The 23672-nt window shown below is 39.9% G+C and overlaps 1 protein-coding gene across 1 annotated transcript in view; it reads left to right on the top strand.

Annotated features, from left to right (window-relative positions):
* The window catches only part of LOC114225005 (aldehyde oxidase 4-like), a 57872-nt gene that overhangs the window by 18875 nt on the left and 15325 nt on the right, over positions 1-23672 (top strand). Inside the window, 15 exon segments of the mRNA XM_028124341.1 lie at positions 810-961; positions 2383-2476; positions 4101-4210; positions 6371-6555; positions 7569-7731; positions 9712-9804; positions 10528-10697; positions 11253-11367; positions 12120-12242; positions 13969-14065; positions 18158-18282; positions 20283-20416; positions 21634-21721; positions 22044-22130; positions 22315-22506. Of these exon segments, the coding sequence (XP_027980142.1) occupies positions 810-961; positions 2383-2476; positions 4101-4210; positions 6371-6555; positions 7569-7731; positions 9712-9804; positions 10528-10697; positions 11253-11367; positions 12120-12242; positions 13969-14065; positions 18158-18282; positions 20283-20416; positions 21634-21721; positions 22044-22130; positions 22315-22506 (1928 nt within the window).

Raw genomic sequence — 23672 nt, 5'->3', positions numbered from 1 at the left:
ATCAAAAGAGTAAGATTTTCTTCACCCCCTTTGGGCTGGTATTACCTTCCTTGAGAATGTATGAACTAGATGACATCACTACTCAAAGCATTCCCTGAAAGCACACTTGCAAGCAAAACTGACCCAAAGTACAGACAAGTGTCTATTCTTGTTGTTCTGTTAAGGGAACAATATGAAGAGATGGCTGTAGAAGAAGGGCAAATGGGCAATGCATATGTGTAGGTCACTTCCCACTTAGACTTAATGATCTTTTAAAAGTCTTATAGAATCAGGGCGCTTTGGGTGGCTCAGTTGAGCATTGACTCTGGGTTTTGCCTCAGGTCATGATCTCAGTGTCTTGGGATCAAGCCCCACATGGGACTCTGCTCAGCTCAGAGTCTGCTGGAGATTCTCTCTCTTTTCCTCTCCCTCTGCTCCTCTCCCTGCTCGCTCACTCTCTCTTTCTAAAATGAATAAATAAAATCTTACAAAAATAAAAACACAAAAGTCTTACAGAATCTTAACTGAAATTTTTATATTTGATCAATTTATTCAGGAAAACACTAAATTGGGAATTAACAAAGTAATGAGTTTCAGATATCTGTGGTTGATATGTCCTGAAATGTATGGCACATATGATTGTATACATGAGAGAAAAAAAATTTGGTACTTAATATTTGGGAATAAAGCAAATTGCCAGAAATATCTTTACCTTTCATTTTTCTAAGTTAATATAAAAAGAGAAGATATACTTGAAAGATTATTTCTGTGCAGTCTATACATCTTGTTATAATTCACCTTCAGTTTATATCCCACTGTCTTATTTTCAGGAGTGACAATAGGTGCAGGTTGCAGCCTGGCCCAGTTGAATGATGCCTTACATCTTACTGTTTTGGAGCAACCAAAGGAGAGGACTAAGACTTACTGTGCTCTCCTGAAGCATCTGAGGACACTTGCTGGAGCTCAGATAAGGAATATCGCGGTATGCACCCTAGTGTGATATGAAAGAAGCCACAGTTATAGACAGTCACACAGTGTGTTCAGTTTAGCAAACATTACTCTGAAGAGGAATCCCCAGTCAGTGTCAAACAAGTCCCTACAATGTAAGTGTGAGTGTGTGTATCTAACCAAAGTGAGAGTTACCACACTGCATGTATGTGTGTGTCTTAAGTGAGAAATGGCATATTATATCACAAGATTATGGTACTGGAGTCTGAAGATACCCAAATTCTAAACCCAGCCTCTCACCCATGAATGGTATGATCCTGGAGAAGCCATTTGAACTCTTTAAGCCACTATTTTTTTCATTTTAAGAGTTAAAGTTCCGGGGCGCCTGGGTGGCTCAGTTGGTTAAGCGACTGCCTCCAGCTCAGGTCATGATCCTGGAGTCCCAGGATCAAGTGCCGCATCGGGCTCCCTGCTCAGCAGTGAGTCTGCTTCTCCCTCTGACCCTCCCCCCTCTCATGCTCTCTCTCTCTATCTCATTCTCTCTCTCAAATAAATAAATAAAATCTTAAAAAAAAAAAGTTAAAGTTCAACCAAATGGACTGTCCAGCTCTAACAGGCTATGAAATATGTCTTATCCAAGGTAGAGTAAGAAGAGCCTACATCTTGAAAATACTCTTTTATGGCTGTTTCTTGTCTTAAACCTTTGCACTGAGCTCAGTGTCTTAACATGTGCATCCCACATATTTATTCTTTGATGCCCCCCAGTTGTCTAGCTTATTGAGGTTTCCTTATTATTTAAGATTTAAGAGTAATTGGTTTGGACCACTGCCCATTCCACATATGATGGGTAGTTCAATGGGACTTTGGTGGGGGGCATTTCTCCTGATTGTCTCTGCCCTTATTTCTGTTGGTTCTCAAAATTCACTATGTGTTTCCACCTTCTGCATCTTCTGTTTCTTTTTTGGACCAGGTTATTCCTCTCAACATCACCCCTTGCCCACCATCCCCTCAAAGTTTCTCATTCAAATCTATGTCTGAAGCAACTTTATTGATGGTTTGGAGTAACAGAGACGAATTCTACCCCACAGCAGTACAGCAAGCATTTTGAATGAGAATGCTACATATTCCAGTTCTTTAGAGTTTGCTCAGAGTCTAGTCCCCACTCCCCGCCCCCATGTTATTGGACACTCATACTAGGGTCAGCTCTCAAAGAAATTTTCTTCCTCTTTGCACATAGAAAAAGAACATTTTCTCAAGCAATGAGTTTGAACTGGGGTCAGGGGTGGGAATCTTGCACAATATGTGGCCTGACTCTATTTAGTTGCCCTAAAACCAGCACCAGATCATTCTATGAAACAAGAGAATTAAAAAATTAAAACTTACACAAGATCCCTGTGCACATAATTCCTTATTTGTCAAATAACTAGCTTAAAAATGTTATCTTTTTTTATTTAGACTTTAGGAGGACATGTGGTGAGCAGACCTAATTTTTCTGACCTAAATCCCATTTTAGCAGCAGGAAATGCTACCATCAATCTGATATCTAAAGGTAAGAGATAAGCTTTAGGCATTCTGTTTTATAATTATCACTGTCAGTTATGTAGCTCCTTTGATAAACCATGAATTAGGAACCCAAGTATATCTAACTTAGACTCACCAAATATATAGGCTATATCTATATTACCTCTAATGTAAGGATGAAACTGAGATCAATTATCCTGTTCTCAGATGTTCTATATCTTGTAGATCAGGTAAGTTACTGCACCTGAGAATTTTTCTTAACTATTTGGCCACATTTATATACAGTCCAAATTATAGTATCAAAATATTTTTTAAATGAGATGTATATCTGCAGTTTTAAAGCTTTATAGCACATTTCATTTCAAAGTTTTATAAAGATGGAAATTTTTCTTACAGGATTTTTCATTCTTTTTTTTTAAGACTTTATTTTGAAGTAATCTTATATACAATGTGTGGCTCAAACTCACAACCCCAAGATAAAGAGTCACATGTCTACCAAATGAGCCAGCAAGGCACCCCTAGGACTTTTCATTCTAAACAAAATCAAGTTTGTGGGGCATATTACTCATTACTTCTCTCTTTATTCAGAGACAGCTTGAGCTTTGCCAAGGGAAAATTATTTAAACTTAGTGAAATAACAATAAATGCATATTATTCATAGAGCTATTGATGTAAGATACCCCCTCTTTGATTAAAATCACATCTTTAGGGGCATCTAGGTGACTCAGTCAGTTGAGCATCCAGCTCTTGATTTCAGCTCAGGTCATGATCGCAGGATCATGGGATTGAACCCTGCTTCAGGTTCTGCACTGAGCAGCGAGCCTGCTTGGGTTTCTCTCTCTCCCTCTCCCCCCCAGCTCATATGCATGCTCGCTCTCCCTCTCTCTTAAAAAAAAAAAAAAAGAAAAGAAAAAAGAAAAGGAAAGAAGGAAAGTAAAGGAAAAAATCACATTTTAAAAAGTACAGTGGATCAAATAAGAGTATTGTAAACTGTTTAAGAAAAAAAAAGCTATATATCAGGCATTTCACCTCTGCCACTTGTCCCATCTCTAGCACTTTGAACAGATCATTTAACCTCTCTGGATCTCTGGGCCTCAGTTTTCCCACTTGTGAAACACATTGTACTATGTTGTTTCCAAATAGCTTTAAAGTTCTTCAAGGCCAAAATTTGCGAGTGGTGTATAATGGGTGCTAAGAACCAGAAAAGACTTTTCTTTTCTTTTTAGATTTTATTTATTTATTTGAGAGAGAAAGAGAGAGAGCAAGCATGAGTGGGGTTAGAGACAGAGGGAAAAGGAGAATCAGACTCCCTGCTGAGGGGGGAGCCCAACACCGGGCACGATCCCAGGACCCCAAGAGAATGACCTGAGCCAAAAGCAGACGCTTAACCAACTGAGCCACCCAGGCACCCCCAGAAAAGACTTTTCAGATTATCTGGTCCAGCCCTGTCGTTCTACAGATGAGGAACCAGAAGCCCCAAAAGGGTCTGTGACTTGCCTAAGGTGACCCAGGTTGGACGCTGAAACCAGAAACCACATCTTCTGGCTTCCAGCCTGCACTCTCTCTTTCCACCAGATGCATCACACCTATCCCTTGCTGCGTATTCTCCTGTTCGATAAATTCATTCTAATCAAGGTCATTTTCTCTACTAGAAGGAGAACGGCAGATTCCTTTAAATGGCCATTTCCTTGAGAGATCACCTGAGGCCAGCCTTAAATCAGAAGAGATTGTGTTATCTGTGTATATTCCCCACTCTACTCAGGTAAAGGCTTCCTGGCTCACTGCCCACCCAGAGGGAGCTCAGCTTACCCTGCAGGGAGACTTTGGGGCTGCTCTTAGGAAGGGGCAAATTCTCAGAGGACCATTTGATTTGCTTTCATAACAGGGCAACATTGTGACTTTCCTGGACCCTAGACACTTTTGACTTTGTGGCTCCCTTCCTCCATAAAAAGTAAAATAAAATTTAAAAAAATATGACTTTTTCGTATAAAGATGAAAATAACCCAAATATCATTCAGTGTTATATACTCATTATTATTATATTCATTTTATTTTGTTTTTAAAAGAACTTTAAAGGAAAAAATTTCTTGATATTCTAAGAATGTTGTAGAGTGATAGATGGGAGCTACACTTGTGGTGAGCACAGTATAAAGTATAGAGATGTTGAATCACTATGTTGTACCCCTGCAACTAATGTAACATTGTGTGTCAACTATACTGAAATAAATTTTTTTTTAAAAAAAAGAATAACATTTCTGTGGGCCCTCTCTGCAAACAGAGAGCCCTTTGTGTGAGGAGTTGAATTTTTGGTTTCAGATAAATACTCATCTTAGCCAAGATTGAGTAAATTTATAATCAGTTTCATCTACAGCAAGTTAAAGTTCATGATCATAAAGATACTTCCAAATCAACTAACATTTATTAATCACTTTAAATAAAATTATTTATGTATTAACTACCTACCACTCGACATGCCAAGCACGGTGCTGAATCCAGAAGACACTCCATGTATTCATAAGACATGGGTTCCTGTCCTCAAAGGTCTCTAGATCTGAGAGGAAGGGCTTGAAATTGGAAATGGCTAATCATCTCAGACAGGGAATAGGTGCACAAAGAGCCAGGGCAGTTTCAGTGACAGGGAGAAGCCCTCCTTTGGTGTTGCTCAAAAGGGATGGAAAGCAGCTGGGATAGAGCAAAGATCAGTAGAGAGAAGTGGGTGCTCATTCCAGGCGGGAGAACAGCTTGGGGGCGGGGGCTAGGTGGAATGGCAGGTTGGAGGCCAGACAATAGGGCAAAGGGGCTGGGGCAGCCCTGTGAGATGTGGCTGGGAGGGAGGCTGGGGCTCCATCACCAAGCAGATCTAATGTTCCATCAAGGAGTTGGTTTGCACATGTCCTAGCAGATAGCCATCTTTGAAGGCTTTAAAGCAAGGTAAAATCTTAATGAGAATGGTATTTTAGGAATGCCAATCTAAAATAGAGGATAAGCTGGTTGGAGGAGAAACTGAAGGTTGAATGGCTAGTTAAGAGGCTAACGCAGTCATGCTGTAATTCAGGTGGGTGAGCATGAGGGTGGTGGCAACAGGAATAGGGAGGAAAGTCCCCACCAGTCAGTACAGTGGACTAAATAGGATCAAGTGTGTCTCAAGCATCTCTTTATCACTTTTGCTTTCTAAATCAAAAGTGTTTTATCTTTGGCAGGGTCCATAGTGGCACCCCTACCCCCACCAAGACACTGGCCACACAAAGAGGTTCCCCTACTTTGTGGCTCTAATATTTCATAGTAGTAATGAGATTAAACCTAGAATGAGAGATTGAAATCTGGAAGGCACTTTGAAGACCATGTGATCCAGTGGTTTCCAACCTTATTTTTTTTAAGAGTAAAACTCTTCATTCACATGAAACTTACGTAGAATGCCAAACTAAAACAGTTAAAAGTGGAGGTGTTGTAGTTCATCCTGAGAGGCACCACACCTCCTGATTTTCCCTTACCCCTTTCAACAGCCCTGGAGGCACCATCTGATCAAACCCAACCTTCTCATTTTTAAAGAAAATTAAGACCCAGACAGTTCAAATCACTTGCCTGAGGCCACAAGTGGTGACTCAGATTTGAAAGTAGGTGACCATCAACTCTGGAGCCAGACTGCTTAGATTTCAACCCCAATTCTGCCACTTACTGTATGACCTTGTACAAATTACATAACCTCTCAGTTTCCTCATCAGTAAATTAGAAATAAGGACAGTTGCTCTGAGGATAAAATATTAATACTTGTAAAGCATGCTAGCCAGTACTCACAGCCACCACTGTGGTCAAAAGCATTGTTTACAGGATCCTGTTCAATATAGCTGTTCATCAGAGTTGTTGCTATACAGCAGACAATGGAGAAGAACACTAAATATTCTGAGTGTTTTTCGGTTTTCAGTGGCACTTTGTGTCAGGACTCCGGCTGGCCCAACGTCAGGAGAATGCCTTTGCCATTGTCAATGCCGGCATGAGTGTGAAGTTTGAAGATGGTACAGACACGATTAAGGACCTTAAAATGTTCTACGGAAGCGTTGGCCCCACTGTTGTCTCTGCAAGCCAAACGTGCAAGCAGCTCATTGGGAGGTATGTCACAGCACATCTGGATATGAAACTCAGGACTTTGTATTTTAATATTTTAATGAAAATAGCACTTGGAGAATTTTTTTCTGATTACATACATATTACATAATCATATAGGAAATTTAAGCACTGCAGAAGAATTTTAAAGAAAAAGTCACCCAAAAGCCAACCTTTTTCAAGATACAATTCTTTTATTGCAGTTTCTATAATAAGATGAATGTACAAATTAATCTGAGTAGATAATATCATCAAATTTTCATTTTTAATTAACCTGCAAAATAAGTAAATGTTTCTAATACTGTACCCTAAGACATCTGAAAATGTCCTTAGACCAGAGAAAGAAGATGAAATAGTCTAAAAGTTTAAATGGCCTTCCTCCTATCACTCTCGTTGCTTCTAGTGTTTGGAAAGTAAGTTTTTAAAAATTCTTCCCACCAGTGCTTTTACAATAATTTTTATCTACCCAAAATATTCATTGTCAACCATGCGATGCAACTTAATGCAGTTTTTTTTCTCAGATACTAAAATGAGTCAATGCTTTCGAAACATTTCTGTAGAAACTTTCATTTGTGAAAATGTTACAACTATCACCAATAATTGGGTCATTTGCTGGTCATTAGCCTGTCTGTGAGTGCCAGGCATGGCCTTTTTGCTGGCGATGCAGCAATGATGAACAAGACAAAGTTCCAGATCTTGGGAAACTCTGACTTTAGTACTTTGTTACCCCAGCTCTCTGAGCTAAAGTCAACATTCCCAGGCCATGGAGTTACAGATAATAATAAAGGAGGATGGTAAGGAAATCGGAAACCACTGCAGCAGATTCTAAAGAAAGCTAGTGATATATCAGAGGGTATTTTGTACAGACTTCAAAGATGAATACAGATTTTCTCCTTCTTCCCTTGCTCTGTCTGTTTAGTCTGTCTTCCCCTCTCCTGTGACGTGTTTACATTCTTTTCTTTTTTATTTTTTTAATTTTATAACTACATTTTTTTTTTATTTTTTAATTTTGCTACGAGGCCGTGGGATGACCACATGCTGAGTGATGCCTGCCAATGGGTCCTGGATGAGATTCACATTCTGCCAGCAGCTGAGGGTGGCATGGTAGGGTACAGGCGAACCCTCACCATCAGCTTACTCTTCAAATTCTACCTCAAAGTGAGGCGAGGACTGAATAAAATGGTAAGTGACTTCTCTGGGCCTCTGAGTGCCTTGACATTCTGAGCGTGAGTCTGCGCATGAAGGACTTCCCCTTTCCTGCCCAACTGCAGCAAGGGTATCGGGAAGGGATGGAGCCGCAGTGTGGTGCTTCCCAGCTCCTCTGTCCCTCTCCTGCCCTCTCCCTTCTCCTCCTCTCCTGGGCTGGGAAGGGGACAATCTTGCTATTACATTTGTCCTATAGGTTGTGTGACAATACTAATACACAATGTCAAGTTGATCTACAGGAATGAAAAGCTTTCAGTAATGAAATTATAACATCTTTTCCTATTTTAAAGAAAATTTTCTTGTTAAAACAATACCTTCTTTAATAGTTAGAAAATGTGGATAAGCCAAAAAGGAAGAGAAAATCTTTTGTAATCCCATCACCTGTAGATAACTGTTACTAACATTTCAGTGTGTATCCTTCTAAGCTCTTCTTTATGGATGTGTGTATATATATGTCACACATATACATCTATAGAACTGTTTAGCATAGCTTGCTTGTTTCACTTAATAACAAACAGCTTTCAGTGTCATTAAATATTCTTCATGACAAAATGACATAATGGTTGCATGATGTGTCTATGGATAACCATTATTTGATCTGTTCCTTATTTTTGGATATTTAGATTGCTTCTGGTTTTTTAACTGTTTTTTTTCTTACCTAGCCTAGTTTAAAATGACCTTCACAGGCAGTGTTTCTCAGAATATGGTCCATGACTATGAGTGTCCCCATGACAAGAAGTGAGCTGACCCAAAAATGGCAGATAAATGGCTACACACATTTCTTTTAAGGCTGAAAGCTTTACTCTATTAGTTCAGCCAGTCCTTTTTTATCATTTTTATTAACATTATTTATTAGTAGCATTATCATAATACTCTTTATAAATTATTGTATACACTTATTTATTACATATATTCAGTATATATGTATATAATCTGTGTATATCTAATGTTATTACATATAATTTATTAAATATATGTCTCTTGTTTTCTATTCTTATATATTATCATATGTTCTCTTACAGATTATGATTATATATTCTATCTTTATAGAAAATGCAAAAACAGAGAAGCAAAAATTTAAAAAATCAACTGTAAGCCAATAATCCTACCATAAAAACTGTTAACATTTGGAATACATACATATATATTTCTTTTTTCTTTTTTTAACAAGAAAAAGGGATCATACTGTACATAAATTTTTGTGATCCATTTTTTCACTTAATTATAATTCATGAGCATTTTTAATGTCTATAAATATACTCATAAAATTATTTTTAATATCTGCAAAATATTATATCTTATGGATGTTCCATAATTTGTTTAGTCAGTTCCCTCTTATTGGATATGTAGGTTAATTCTAGTTTCTTTACTATGACAAATGATCTGTAGCTGAACGTCCTCGTAGATTAATCTTTGTCTGCTCCCTCAGTTGCTTCTTTGAGGTATATGCCCAGAAGACTGGCCCGGACTTGAAAGCACAGCCTCTGTTTGGAAGTGCACATATTTCCACCCGTTCGAAAGGAGAGCTGGTCATAAAGGAGGTCTCCACTTCCTAGAAATAGCATTCACTTTCCTGTTTGCATGAGCAGATATAGTCATGCTGCTGCTAGCCTAGGGAGCTGGAAGCTCAGGACTCTCTCCCAGCAGATTTGGGAGAATAAATTGGATAACCTATTTCTTTTTTTTCTTTTTAAGATTTTATTTATTTGACAGAGAGAGACACAGTGAGAGAGGAAACACAAGCAGGGGGAGTGGGAGAGGGAGAACCAGGCTTCCCACGGAGCAGGGAGCCTGATGCAGGGCTTGATCCCAGGACTCTGGGATCATGACCTGAGCAGAAGGCAGACACTTAACGACTGAGCCACCCAGGCGCCCCGGATAACCTATTTCTCCATGTGTTTCTCCAAGCTAGTGACTCAGAATGTAAAATTAAATGTGAAATGATCTTCTTTTCAGGATCCCCACAAGTTTCCTGATATCCCAGAAAGGTTCATGAGTGCTCTAGAAGATTTCCCCATAAAAACACCCCAAGGAATTCAGATGTTCCAGGTCAGTGGGGAAAGTTTTTTATTTTTTAATCTTTCTGTGCATTCAGATGCATGCATTATGCATATATCTCCCTCTTTCAATAGCTATATTTTTAATTATTTGTAAGGGCCATGTCTACCAAAGCCAACCAACATTACCCATTGTCACTCACATACAATTTCACTATTTGCTTGGTTTAGCTTCCTTGCTTTTACTCCAGGCTTTATAAGGAATTAGATTCTAAATGTCCCTCCTCAACTATTTCAGTTTTGTTGCTTAAAACGTTCTCCTTTTCTTAGTGAATGCCTGTCCTTTCTTCAAAACCTAACTCTACATTCACTACTTCTAGGAAGCCTTCCTTGCTTTAATAAAGCCATCCTAAATCCCCCAAGAACTTGTGTATTTTCTTTGCACCATATTAGCTGTATAAACTGTTCTTTATTGCTATATGAAGTTGATCATGTTATTTTAATGTGTGTTTGTGTGTGTTATGATACCCTTACAAGCTTGTAGAATCTTTAACGATGAGAACAGTGTCTTCCTTTTGGAGAGGTGAGGGGTAGATTATAGCCAGAATATATCTCTTACCATGGTACTCAATGGACATTTATTAACTTTGACTCACAGATATGGATACCAACTGCCTATAATTTTCTTGACATGTGAGTAAGCCAGATATATCAGATCCAATTTTCAGTGCATGAGAATGTCTGGAAGTAAAATAACTGCTTTATTCATTGACAGTGTGTGGATCCCTACCAATCCCCGCAAGACCCCGTCGGCCACCCAGTCATGCACCAATCAGCCATCAAACATGCCACAGGGGAGGCTGTATTTAGTGATGACATGCCCCCTATTGCCCAAGAACTCTTCCTGGCTGTAACCACCAGCACCAGAGCTCATGCAAAGATCATGTAAGGAAATAAAAGATGTTTCTTTTTATTACTGGAATGCATTCACAATTTCACATTAAAATTGAGAGCTTATGGGACGCCTGGGTGGCTCAGTCGGTTAAGTATCTGCCTTCAGCTCAGATCATAATCCCAGGGTTCTAGGATTGAGCCCCGCATCGGGCTTCTTGCTCAGGGGGAGTCTGCCTCTCCCTCTCCCTCTGCCTGCTGCTCCCCCTGCTTGTGCTCTCTCTCTGCCAAATAAATAAATAAAATCTTTAAATAAGTAAGTAAATAAATAAATAAAATTGAGACCTTATTATATATTTAAATCAACTAAGAATATTCATTTCCTCTTCTGAGTGGAAATCAGTCCTTTTTTAAGCAAATTATTGAAAGAAACTAATGCCAAGAGTCCAAACACCTGCTAAACATTGGCACTTTTCAACATAGAATTTGGTCCCATGATTTAGTTGTGAGGTCCATTGTAGTTTTTCCCTGCGTTTGAGAAATCATTTATATTGTACCCTGAATTCACCCCTGCAACTTTGATGTGCACTTTCGAATTTTCCCTCCCAGATCAATTGATGTTTCAGAAGCCCTGGCCCTTCCAGGTGTTGTTGATGTGATAACAGCAGAGGATGTTCCAGGAGATAATAACCATCGGGGAGAGGTCTTCTATGCGCAGAATGAGGTGTGTGATTTGTATGGGGCCTGTTATTCAAATGCTCATTTAGAAACACCAAAATGACTATTGTTTATGATTCTAATATCTGTGGATTCATATTCACGTCACAAAGACTTACAGAGAACCAAGGACTCCACATCAGTGATTCTCAAATTCTCTCTTGAATTGTGGACCCTTTTGAGACTCTGATCATAAGCCATAAGCCCTGTAAAGACGGCTTCTTAAAAAAAAATTGTGAAAACCATAGAAGCAATATAGAGCATAGGACATTAAAAGAACCAACAGAATTTCAGGATGACTGGATTAAAGTGTGCAAAATGGGAATAGTGAGGAATGTACCTGAAGATAGTCAGAAGCCAGGTAATTAAATTCTTCACCCAGTTTTTGTACCCTCTAAAGCCCACTCAGTCCAGTGTTTTAAATTTCTTCTCATAGGTAGGGGCACCTGGGTGGCTCAGTCGTTAGGCATCTGCCTTCAGCTCAGGTCATGATCCCAGAGTCCTGGGATTGAGTCCCACATTGGGTGGGCAGGGAACCTGGTTCTCCCACTCCCCCTGCTTGTGTTCCCTCTCTTGCTGTATCTCTCTCTGTCAAATAAATAAATAAAATCTTTAAAAAAAATTTATTCTCATAGGTAGAAAGTAATCTTTCTTTTGGTCACAAGAACCCAGTGGGTAAATGTAAGAATGTGGGAACAGTTAATTCCTTTTTTAATGATTCTGTGTCTTAGCTAATGGTGACATGTGGCTTTTCTGCAGGTGATTTGCGTGGGTCAGATCATCTGCACTGTGGCTGCTGACACCTCTGCTCATGCAAGAGAGGCGGCCAAAAAAGTGAAGATCACTTATGAAGACATAGAACCAAGGATTATCACAATAGAGGTAGTCAGGCCACTTCGTGTCTTCTAGAATGACTAGGGCGGTATACTTCTGGCAGAATTCAGCTGGTGGAGTCACAAAATAGTATAATCTGGGCTCCATCTATATTCAGTGTTATCTATAGTTTCAGAGTGAAGGTTCTAGCAGTCTGCACCTAGAGACATAATACTGAGAATTTCCCTGCTTGGATTTCCCCTTCCTTCTGGTGACCACTTCTCCCATTGTCTCTTGCTAAGGCATGTCCTCCGAATACAGATAAGTAACACCAGAGGAATGTCCTTATGACTTCATGTAAAACTAGCCAGTGGGCAAATCCAGAGCACTGTGGACTGAGAACAGTTGTAACACTTACTGAATTACAGCCTGGGTCCTCTGTCTCTGGCCCACTGCCTCCAAGCTCTGGAGACGGAAAACCCGGGTTTGTACCCTGACTCCATCTTTTGGAGGCCTCTTAATAGCAAGGAAATTTTGGCGAATTACTTAAATTCCTCATACTTTCACAGCTGTAAAATGGGAACTATAAATGCACCTACAGAAAAGGTCATTGTGAGGGTTGGAGGAGAAAACCCAAGTAAAATGCCTAGAACAGCACCTGGGAGACATGGAATGCATGCAGTAAATATTTGCTATTATTTTTGTTTTAGTTGCTGTTATTAATGGGGGGATGGTGCTTTGTAGCCCCAGGGTTTGGCAAAGAGCTAAGCCCGTGTTCTGTCTTATTAAATGTGATGGAGGGAGAGAGAATAGGTGGGTACATGAGCAGTATGAAACCCAGCCAAGTAGGCTGCAGTCTTCAATATCCTCTGATTCGCCTCTGTTCTTCCCAAGAGTTGCCAAGTTCAAGTCTTTTCCAGTTATCTTTTAAATGCCTTTAAGTCTGCCCCTGTCTTTCCATCGCAGTTTCACCCCCATCACACCCTTTCCAGCCCAGACCTCACCATTTATTGTCAGACTTAACTACAGTTACCGCTTAAAGAGGCTCTTGTACTCCATGTCAACCTGTCTACCCACCACATTAACTTTTCTAAGCCTCAGTGTTCATCAGGTAACTTTCCTTACACGGTCATGTCCCCCTCGAAAAGGTTCTTAGCATAGAATTCAAGGTCTTTCATAGTCCAACCTCAGTTTACCGTTGAAGCTCATCCCGCTGCTTCTCGATAGAAAACCTGCTCCCCAGCCAGCCTGACCTTGTTCTCTTTTTGGCTCCTCAGCTTGAGTCCAACCTCAAACTATTGCTTTCTGAGGTGCCCTTGACTTCAGATGATTTCCTCTCCCACCTCTAACTGTCCTAATTCCATGCAATTCAGCGCCTAATTTAGGTCGCCCACACAAGGCCGTTTCTGGGCGTTTGCAGCTCCACCAGTCTCCTCCTTGGCCTCTCTCAACCCTCCTACCGCACTCCGCACTCACACCATAAAGTTGGCACCTGAATACCCAACTGCCTCAGGTCATCCCTCAGCAACCTAGAGGGTGAGGCCCTCTATGTCTGTTCAGATATGTCTGTCCCCTCAGCCCTCTCTCGGAGCCCTGAACAAAACTGAGTCTCCAAGGCCTGTAGTCCATCGTACCCCAGGTTCTGCTGACCCCCACACTGTTCAGATCATCTCTTGTGCTGTGTGAATATCTGATAAAGCAAAAGCATAGCAGTCTGATAGGGGATGAATGGCTTATTAGGATGTGAAAAAACAAAACTTTTTATTGTTTTGGGTTATTTGTTTTTCCTTTGCAGCAAGCGCTAGAGCACAATTCATTTTTTTCCACTGAAAAGAAAGTTGAGCAAGGAAATGTAGAGCAAGCCTTTAAATATGTTGATCAAATCATTGAAGGTAAGTGGTCTTGGGCCAGAAAAGTAACTTCTCTGAAGTTGAAGACTCTAAGTTCAGTCATCTGGTTTGAGAAATACTGAAACTTCAAGGCAGAGCTCTCAACCCTAGTGTGATTTTTAAATCAAAATTTAAAATGCACAAATAAGTTTACAGTTTGAAATTTTATGTATCTGTACAAATCTATGTAAACACTACCCACATCAAGATACAGAACACTTCCAGGGCGCCTGGCTGGCTCAGTTGGAAGAGTACGCAACTCTTGATCTTAGGGTTGTAAGGTTGAGCCCCACGTTGGGTGTAGAGATTACTTAAAAATAAAATCTTTGGAAATATATATAGAGAACACTTCCAGCAGCCCAGAAAGTTTCCTCTTGCTCTCTCTCAATCAGTAACTCTCCCAAAGGTCTTTATCACTACAGAAAAGTCTTACCTCTTTTGAACTTCATACAAATAAAATCTTACAGTATAACTTTCTTTGTGCCTACTTCTTTTATTCAACATTGTGTATGGAAGATTCATCCAATTGTAACATCGATCAGTAGTTCTTTTTCATCGTTTAGGAGTATGCCATTGTATAAATAATTCCACAATTTATTTATCCATTCTATCATTGATGGACTATTCAGCTATTTTTCAACATGATGTTATGAATAAAGTTTCTATAATATTTTACATATCTTTTGGGGGCCATAAGCAGTCATTTCCATTGAAATATACCCAGGAGTAGAATTGCTAAATAATAGTGCTTTTTATATATTTACCTTTAGTAGTTAATGCCAAACATTAAAAAAAATTTTGTTCCAAGTTGTACTCCTATTAGCAATTATGAGATTTCCATTTTTCTGTTGTTATCATCAGTCTTTTTAGTTTTATCTAATCTGGTGGAGTACTATCTCATGTGGTTTCCATTGAATTTCTTTTTTTTTTTTAAGATTTTATTTATTTATTTGAGAGAGAGAGAATGAGAGACAGAGAGCACAATAGGGAAGAGGGTCAGAGGGAGAAGCAGACTCCCTGCCGAGCAGAGAGCCTGATGCGGGACTCCATCCAGGGACTCCAGGATCATGACCTGAGCCGAAGGCAGTCGCTTAACCAACTGAGCCACCCAAGCGCCCTCCATTGAATTTCTTTGATGACTAGTGATATTGAATCCTTTTCATACATATATTGGCCATTTTTAGGTCTGCTTTTGTGAAATATTTGTTCAAGTCTTTTGCCTGTTTTTTTAATTAATTACAAGTGATAATTATAATTAACATGTTATGTTGCTATAATTATATATAATTGATTTTAATATAATTAGTATAATAATTACTTGATTTACTTACAAATTTATAGGTTTCTATGTTTTTGGTATAAGTTCTTCGTTGGTTCTAAGTATTGCACATATCTTCTCCCAGCCTGTAGATTGCATGTTCAATGTCCTCATTGTTCTTTTTCATGAACAAAAGTTCTTGATTTTAATGTAGAACAATTTGTCAGTCTTTTCTTTATGGTGCCCAGTGTTGTTGAGCCCATGAAGAAATTCTTGCCTATCCAAAAGTCATGAAGATACTTTTCTATGTTTACTCCTAGAAGCTTAATAATATATTTTAGCCTTGACACTGAGGTCCATGATCCATCTCAAATTAATTTCTCTGCCTGGTATGACACAGGGGTCAAGGTTCAGTTTTTTTCAAGTGGGTATCCAGTTGACCCAGCACCATCTATTAAAAACTATCTTTTCCTTTAGTGAATTGCAGTGCAGCTTTTATGGTTTTCCATGTGTCTTCATATGTGTTGTTCTATTTCTGAACTCTTTATTATAGTCCATTCATCTGTTTATCTATCTTTGTAATAGACCACACTGTCTTACTTGCTGTAACTCTAATTTAAGTTTGAAATCTGAGAGTGTAATGTCCTTTTGCTAACTCTTTCTCAATATGACCTTAGCTATTATAGGTTCTTTGCATTTCCATATACATTTATCGTCAGCTCATCAATTTTCACTAAAAATAACTTGCTGGGATTTTGACTGGAACTGCATTGAAACGATATCAACTTAGAGACTGGAAATCTTAGCAGTATTAAGTTCCAATCCATGAGCAGGATAGACGCTGCCTTTTATTTAGGTTTACTTTAATTTCTCTCAGTAACCGTAGTTTTCACTATAGAGATTTTGCACATCATTCTTAATATTTATACCTAGTATTTGGTGTTTTATAATGCTGTTTTTTTTTTAAGATTTTATTTATTTATTTGACAGAGAGAGACACAGCGAGAGAGGGAACACAAGCAGGGGGACTGGGAGAGGGAGAAGTGGGCTTCCCGTGGAGCAGGGAGCCCGATGTGGGGCTCGATCCCAGGACCCTGGGACCATGACCTGAGCTGAAGGCAGACACTTAATGACTGAGCCACCCAGGCGCCCCATGATGCTGTTTTAAATGACATTTATTTTTATTTAATTTTCTACTTGTTTATGTCTAGTATATAAAAACACAATTAGCTTTTGTCTATTTAATTTTTTTAATTTTTTATTTAAATTCAATTAGCCAACATATAGTACATCATTAGTTTCAGATGTAGTGTTCAATAACACCCAGTGCTCATCACATCACATGCCCTCTGCCACAATTAGCTTTTATATGTTGATCTTATATCTAAGAACTTTATTAAATTCACTTACTATTTTAATAGTCTTGTAGATTCTCTTGAATTTTATGTATATACAAACATATCACGACAGTTTTATTTATCTTTTCCAATCTTGATACTATAGTTTATTTGTTGGTTTATTTGTTTGTCTGCTTTGATTTACTGAACTGGCAAAGACCTAGTTAGTATGATTTTTTTTAAGTTTTTTTAATTTATTAATTTGAGAGAGAGAGAGCACAAGCAGGGGGAGCAGCAGAAGGAAGCAAGTCCCCCACTGAGCGGGGAGCCCGATGTGGGGCTCCATCCCAGGACCCTGGGATCATGACCTGAGCTGAAGGCAGACACTCAACTGACTGAGCCACCCAGGCGCCCTGATTTTTTTAATACCAATGCCCAAATCCCACCCCATCAGAACTTTGAGTACAAGGTGAGAGCATCAGTATTTATGTAAAAGCTCCCCAGATGATCCTAAGGTGTATCCAGGATTGAGAAACACAGCTCTTTAAAGAAAATTACTTCCAGTCTTGGGTAAGAGAAAATAGTAATTTTTACAGAATCTATTACCCTCTTCTAAAGAGTTGGAATAGAGTGTTCTGTAAGCTTTTAATCTTTTATGAAAACCTGGAAGAGAGCTTTTTTTTTTTTTTGGACTTTTTGCATGACTTACATTTTGTTGTCCAAAGAAATAATTTCAAGAAATCCTTTGACTCCTGGCAAAAATAACTCCTCACTTATTTTAACAGCACAGGAATCTTTTGGCTAATTTTTGTTGTTGCTGTTATTCTTAATTGAATTATAGTTAACATACATTAAATACTGAGGTATTTAGTATTTTATTTCATTTTAAAGTAAAAATGCCTTCCAAATACTGAAACTAGGGCCAAATGCCTCTTCTGGTATGACCTAGAAAATGATAAGGGTATACTGAGCAAGCAAAAATCTCAGCTAAACCAGCAGGAGCAGGCTGGTTTTAGGGAGAGAAACAACCTCAGCTCTGCCATTTTAAACCTTTGTGTCCTTTCACCATCTACTGATCTTCCGTGACTCAATAATCCTGACATCACCAGACCGAGATACATATTGTTACTACCCTCCCCCCTCCTGTTTTACAGAGGAGGAAATGAGGTTTTAATAACTTGGCCAAATTCACCAGAGATGGTGGCACCTGGATGTGTGGCCAGGTGTGTGGCCATGTGCTCAAGTCCAGCACATCATGGATCTCGCCACCCCCACTCAACAGATGAGGAAACTGAGGCCAAGAGAGGGGAAGTGAATGACCCAGGGTCATACAGCTGTTTGTGCCCAATAAGTCTTAATTAAAAAAAAGTAGTTTACCAAATGATATAAAGTCCAGCTCTCCATAAGCTAAGGCAACACACTCCTCATAAACAAAATACCACTGAGAGCCCCCAGCTTGGGACTTTCAACTAAGCATTGTCCTGTGTTTATGACTTACAGGTGAGGCCCATGTAGAAGGGCAGGAACATTTCTACATGGAAACACAAACTATCCTGGCTATCCCAAAGCAGGAAGATAAAGAAATGGTGCTATACCTTGGAACACAGTTTCCAAGCCATGTGCAGGTAACAGGATATTTTTGGAAAATGAGACTCCAGATAATGGTGTGCTATAAGGCCCTACAACCAGGCACTCTGCTCTGGGGAACTTTGGATTCCTTCCACTCCTGTGACTCAAACTCTCTGTATATTTGACATAAGATACAGTCCAGAATGAAGAAAATGGGGCAAATATTTCCCTAAAAGGGCAGACTTTTCAAAGAAATGAAAATTTTGCTATCTTTCAAAACATGTGCAAGATTTATCTTACCCTTATAACAATTGATAGTGTAAAACCTAATGTCAGGGAGGTCACAGCCTTAGTATTATATTTAAACTTCCCCTGTGGTTCATTGGTGTCACTTCTCTGTCTTAATGTTTGCATGCATTGGTGATGCACATTTAAAGTGATTACGTTTCCAGTGCAGTAGCAGGTGATTTCCAGTCCTATTCCAGTGGTTGAGATATAAGGCATTGCTGCACCCAGGCAAGTAAAGGAAATCCTCTGACATTCCCCTCTTCTGTGATATGGAGATGTTGGTTCTAAAATAGTGTCTGGCACAGGGGTTACTTAAACAGTTGTACTGTGAGGAGGAGTAATGACAAGCATCACTGAGGGGGAAAGCTGAGGGCTTCCTGGTAGAGCAGAGTGAGTTGGTGCCTTGGGGTCCTGCAGGGGCGGATAGGCTCAGTGGGAAGAGGAAGCTGCTGTTCAAGGCAAAATGAAAGTCTTGAGGGCACTGATGTTGAGCTGGGGTTTGTGGCCTCCACGGTTGCAAGTTCTGAAGCGGACAGCAGAGGAGTGAGGAGTTATGGTTTTGCCCCTAAAAAATTATGTGATCTCCCACAAGTTGCCGGGCACCAGTATCTTTTTCTATAAATTGAGGGAGGTGATAAAGATCACCTCTGAGCTCTTTTGACAGAGAGTATGCAGCTCTGGGCTCCAAATGGATAAAATGTATGTCCCAGGTTACCATTGCTATCTATCATCAATACCTTCTAAGGTACAATTAGTTAACTTCATGAGGCATTTCCCAGAGGTAATGAGGGTACAGGGTGCTCACAGCCCACAGCCCAGAACCCCGGGGCAATATCTAAAGCAGGCCCAATAAAGGATTTGAACAGATAAAGAAGGTCTATGAATGACTAATAAGCACACGAAAAGATGCTCACAGCTTTGTCACTAAGGAAATGTACATCAAAATCACAATGAGATACCACTCTACATCCACTAGAATGGCTGTAATCAAAAGACAGTAACAAATGTTGATGAGGATGTGGAGAAATTGAAACCTTCATACATTGCTGATGGGCATGAAAAATGGCACAGCCTGGAAAATAGCATGGCAGTTTCTAAGGATATTAAAGATAGTGACTACATAACCCAACAATTCCATGACTAGGTATCTACCCGAGAGAATTGAAGTCATCTGCCCACACAAAAATTTATACGTGAGTGTTCATAGCAGCATTGCTTACAATAGCCGAAAGTGGAAACAATCCAAATGCCCATCAATTGATGAATGGGTAAACAAAGTATAGTATATCCATACAGTGGAATATTATTCAGCCATAAAAAGAATGCAGTACAGTTACATGCTACAACATGGACAACATGCTTTCAACAACCTTGAAAATATTATGCCAAGTGAAAGAAGCCAGTCACAAAAGACCACATATTGTATGATTAAGTTTGTATCAAATGTTTCAAACAGTAAATCTATGGAGACAAAAAGTAAATCAGTAGTGACCTAGTGCTGGCGGGGCTGGAGGAAGATAAGGAGTGACTGCTCAGTAGATCCAGGGTTTCTTTGGGGACACTTAAATGTTCTCAGATTATGGTGATGGCTGCACAACTCTAAAGATTCTACGTTATGGAACTAAGTATGTTCTAAGTATTTGTTCTAAGTAAATGTTCTATTTCTTGAATTACGGGGTTTCTTCAACTAGGCAGAGGGGAGGTACACAGGTGAGGAAATAAACTATCAGATTGCACTTACGTGGCTTTGGGGACTTACCTCTTGCAGGAATTTGTGGCTGTAGCATTAAACGTTCCAAGGAGTAGAATCGCCTGCCATGTGAAAAGAACTGGAGGAGGGTTTGGGGGAAAAGTGACCAAGCCTGCTGTGCTAGCAGCCATCGGTGCCGTAGCCGCCAACAAGTAAGAGTCGTGGTAGCAGCAGTTAATGGCAGCCGCCCTGGTGCTGCAGAGACCATCGTGTCCTCTGGTCCTGCACCCCAGCTTCCGTCCCATGGGTCACAGCCTTTTGTCTCGGGGGTGGGGGAGGGGCGGTTAGCAGGTCGGGGAAGGAACACTGGACCTGAGCCAGAAGATCTGTGTTCTAGTCCTGCTCTTGAACTGCCGCTCACTCACAAGGTCACCTTGACAAGCCACCTCAGCTTCTTCACCCATAAACTGGTGAAAATAATATCTACTTGTCTTGTAAGATTATTGTGTAAAATAGATGTAATCACTGTGTGCCTTGACTCAGATGTAACCATGTATTACTTTTTCATTGACTTTAACTCTTTAAAATGTTTATGTTTTAAACTGTTAAAATAAATCAAGCTGAGATTGCCTGAGTGGAAGGAGGGTCAAAACCCTAACCTTACAAGGGACATGTTTTGTCATGAAATAAACCAGGGTCTGCTGCTTCTGGGAATGTTCACTTAGCCTCTGCATTATCCAGATGGAGTAGCCAGACACAGGAATAGCCGTGACTTTTGTGAACCTTATAACTACTAAACCTCTCATAAATCTTCAAGACAAACTTAACTTATCCTAGGCTACCGCTACAAAAGGAAAAACTGTGAACGACCTTAGCTCATTGGCACTTTCCAACAATAGAAAAGGCTGTCTTATACATGTGGGTGTGCAGGCACTCAGAACATTCCTTCAGAAGCCAGAGTCCTTGATGGACATTTTATGAACAGGGAGCCTGAATGAAAAGGAGCCTGAGCTCAATAGAGCATGGTTCTCAACCTTTCCAGCCTCAACATCCCTCATGGCAGTTATTTTAATGCTCCTTTTAACATCCCAAAGTAAAGTTCATAATATTATAACCTACTTATATACATAATAGCAAAATAATCATACAATGCCTTAATGTTATATTAAAAAATTAAAAGAAAGTAACTTATAATGAAATAATGTAGCATTTCAATATATAAATTCTCAGACATGACTAAATCAGGATAATAATAGTAATCGTGTTTTTTTAATTTTAATGTTCCCACAAACCTCTGAAATGTTGTTTAAAGCATGTAACTTCCCGCATTAAAAACCACTAAGCCTGATTATCTCAAGCCCCCTTCCCCATCTCTTTGTCTCTACAATTTATGAAGCATCCAGCATATTAACGGAGTCATTTCCTATAGGACTGGCTGCCCAATCCGGTTTATTCTAGAGCGTGGTGACGACATGCTGATAACTGCTGGCCGCCACCCACTCCTCGGAAAATACAAAGTGAGTGAGATCAGAAATTTTAGGAAACGGCCTAAAACGTTCAGTGATAACCAACCAACCAACCAACCAACCAACCAACCAACCAACAGGAAGGACAATTACTAAATTCCATACCATCCAGGAATATTTGGATGCTGCCTACAACTGACCAGAACTTTCTGTTGGGATTCTAGTCAACTTGGGCATCAGCCTAAGTGTCCCTCTGGTGACTGTCACTTTGAACCATGTTCATAAGTTAGGTAGACTAACAACTGTGATCACATGTGTTTGTGTAGTAACGTGGTTGTATTGAGAAAGTGGTTTTATTTATATCACTTTGCAGATAGGATTCATGAACAATGGTGTGATCAAAGCTGCTGATGTTGAATATTATATCAATGGCGGATGCACTCCGGATGAGTCTGAGTCGGTAAGAAGTATGCTTTTCCCAGAGGCTACCAGTTGAGCTGTATCTGTCATACTTTATTTGCATGAATATTTGTCATACAAAATAGATAAGTTCTGTGAAGGGTTCTAGTTAGAGATAAAATTAGGTTAAGTGGTTTTGAATATTTGATAGATGTGAAGTCTTGTTGTGTTTTGCTTTAATTCAGATAATGGAGTTCGTTGTGCTGAAATCTGACAATGCATATTATATTCCTAATTTCCGGTGCCGGGGTAGGCCCTGCAAAACAAATTTGCCATCCAACACAGCCTTCTGAGGATATGGCTTCCCCCAGGCTGCAGTGGTAGTAGAAGCTTACGTAACTGCTGTGGCATCTCAGTGTAACTTATCCCCTGAAGAGGTAATAAGTCAGAACCCCCTAACGAAACAGCTTTGGTTCGGGGCGCCTGGGTGGCTCAGCCGTTAAGCGTCTGCCTTCAGCTCAGGTCGTGGTCCCAGGTGGGATCGAGCCCTGCCTCGGGCTCCCTGCTCCGCGGAAAGCCTGCTTCTCCCTCTCCCACTCCCCCTGCTTGTGTTCCTTCTCTCACCGTGTCTCTCTCTGTCAAATAAATAAATAAGTTCTTAAAAAAAAAAAAAAAACAAGGGTGCCTGGGTGGCTCAGTTGGTTGAGTGGCTGCCTTCAGCTCAGGTCATGATCCCAGGGTCCTGGGATCAAGTCCTGCATCGGGCTTCCTGCTCAGCGGAGAGCCTGCTTCTCCCTCTCCCTCTGCCTGCCTCTCTGCCTACTTGTGCTTGCTCTCTCTATCTCTGTCAAATAAATAAATAAAATCTTTAAAAAATAAAAAAATTTAAAAAAATTTAAAAAAAACGAAACAGCTTTGATTCAAATATATCTTGAGTATCTACATATAACATTATATCAGCTTCTAAGTAGATACAAAGAAATAAAGAACACCATCCGTGTATCAGTTAGCTTTTGATATGTAACAAGTCAACCACAAAATTTAATGGACTAAAATAATACAAAATATTTCTTCTGGTTCTCAGGGTCAGCTGGGTAGCTCTTCTGGTCTCAGCCGGAGTTTTATGGTTTAAGACAGCTTCGTTTACGTGTCTGATGGTCACTGGGCCAATTAGTCTGGGGAACATCTCAGCTGAGAAGGGTCATGTCCACTTCACAGAGTCTCATCCTCCAGCAGACTAGCCCAAATTAGTTCTCATGGTGGTGGTCACAGGGGTCCCAAGAGTGGCAGGAATGTGGCAAGCCCACAAGTGTCTGCCTGTATTAATGTGTATTGCCCCATGGGCCAGACCAAGTCATATGGCCAATCCCAGAGTCAGGGTGAAACCACCTAAGAGCATGAATACAGAGAATGAAATGATTGCCATTTGTGCAAACATTCCACCACAGCTCCAGATTTTGAGGAGCTAATTTGAACAGTTAAGAATAAGGAAATGTTATGTAGGGGTAGAATAATTTTGAATGGGGAGAATTTTGTCTCACCACTAACAAAACTTGTGACAGGGCTGCTATTTCTCAGGGTTATGGTGAAGTTAACTGAGATA

The sequence above is a fragment of the Eumetopias jubatus genome, unplaced genomic scaffold (genome assembly GCF_037043125.1).
Source record: "Eumetopias jubatus isolate StellerSeaLion01/CBP00866 unplaced genomic scaffold, mEumJub1_p1.0 scaffold_3, whole genome shotgun sequence".
Lineage (NCBI taxonomy): Eukaryota > Metazoa > Chordata > Mammalia > Carnivora > Otariidae > Eumetopias > Eumetopias jubatus.
Note: the sequence above shows the minus strand (reverse complement) of the source record. Positions and strands in the feature narration are given on the sequence as shown.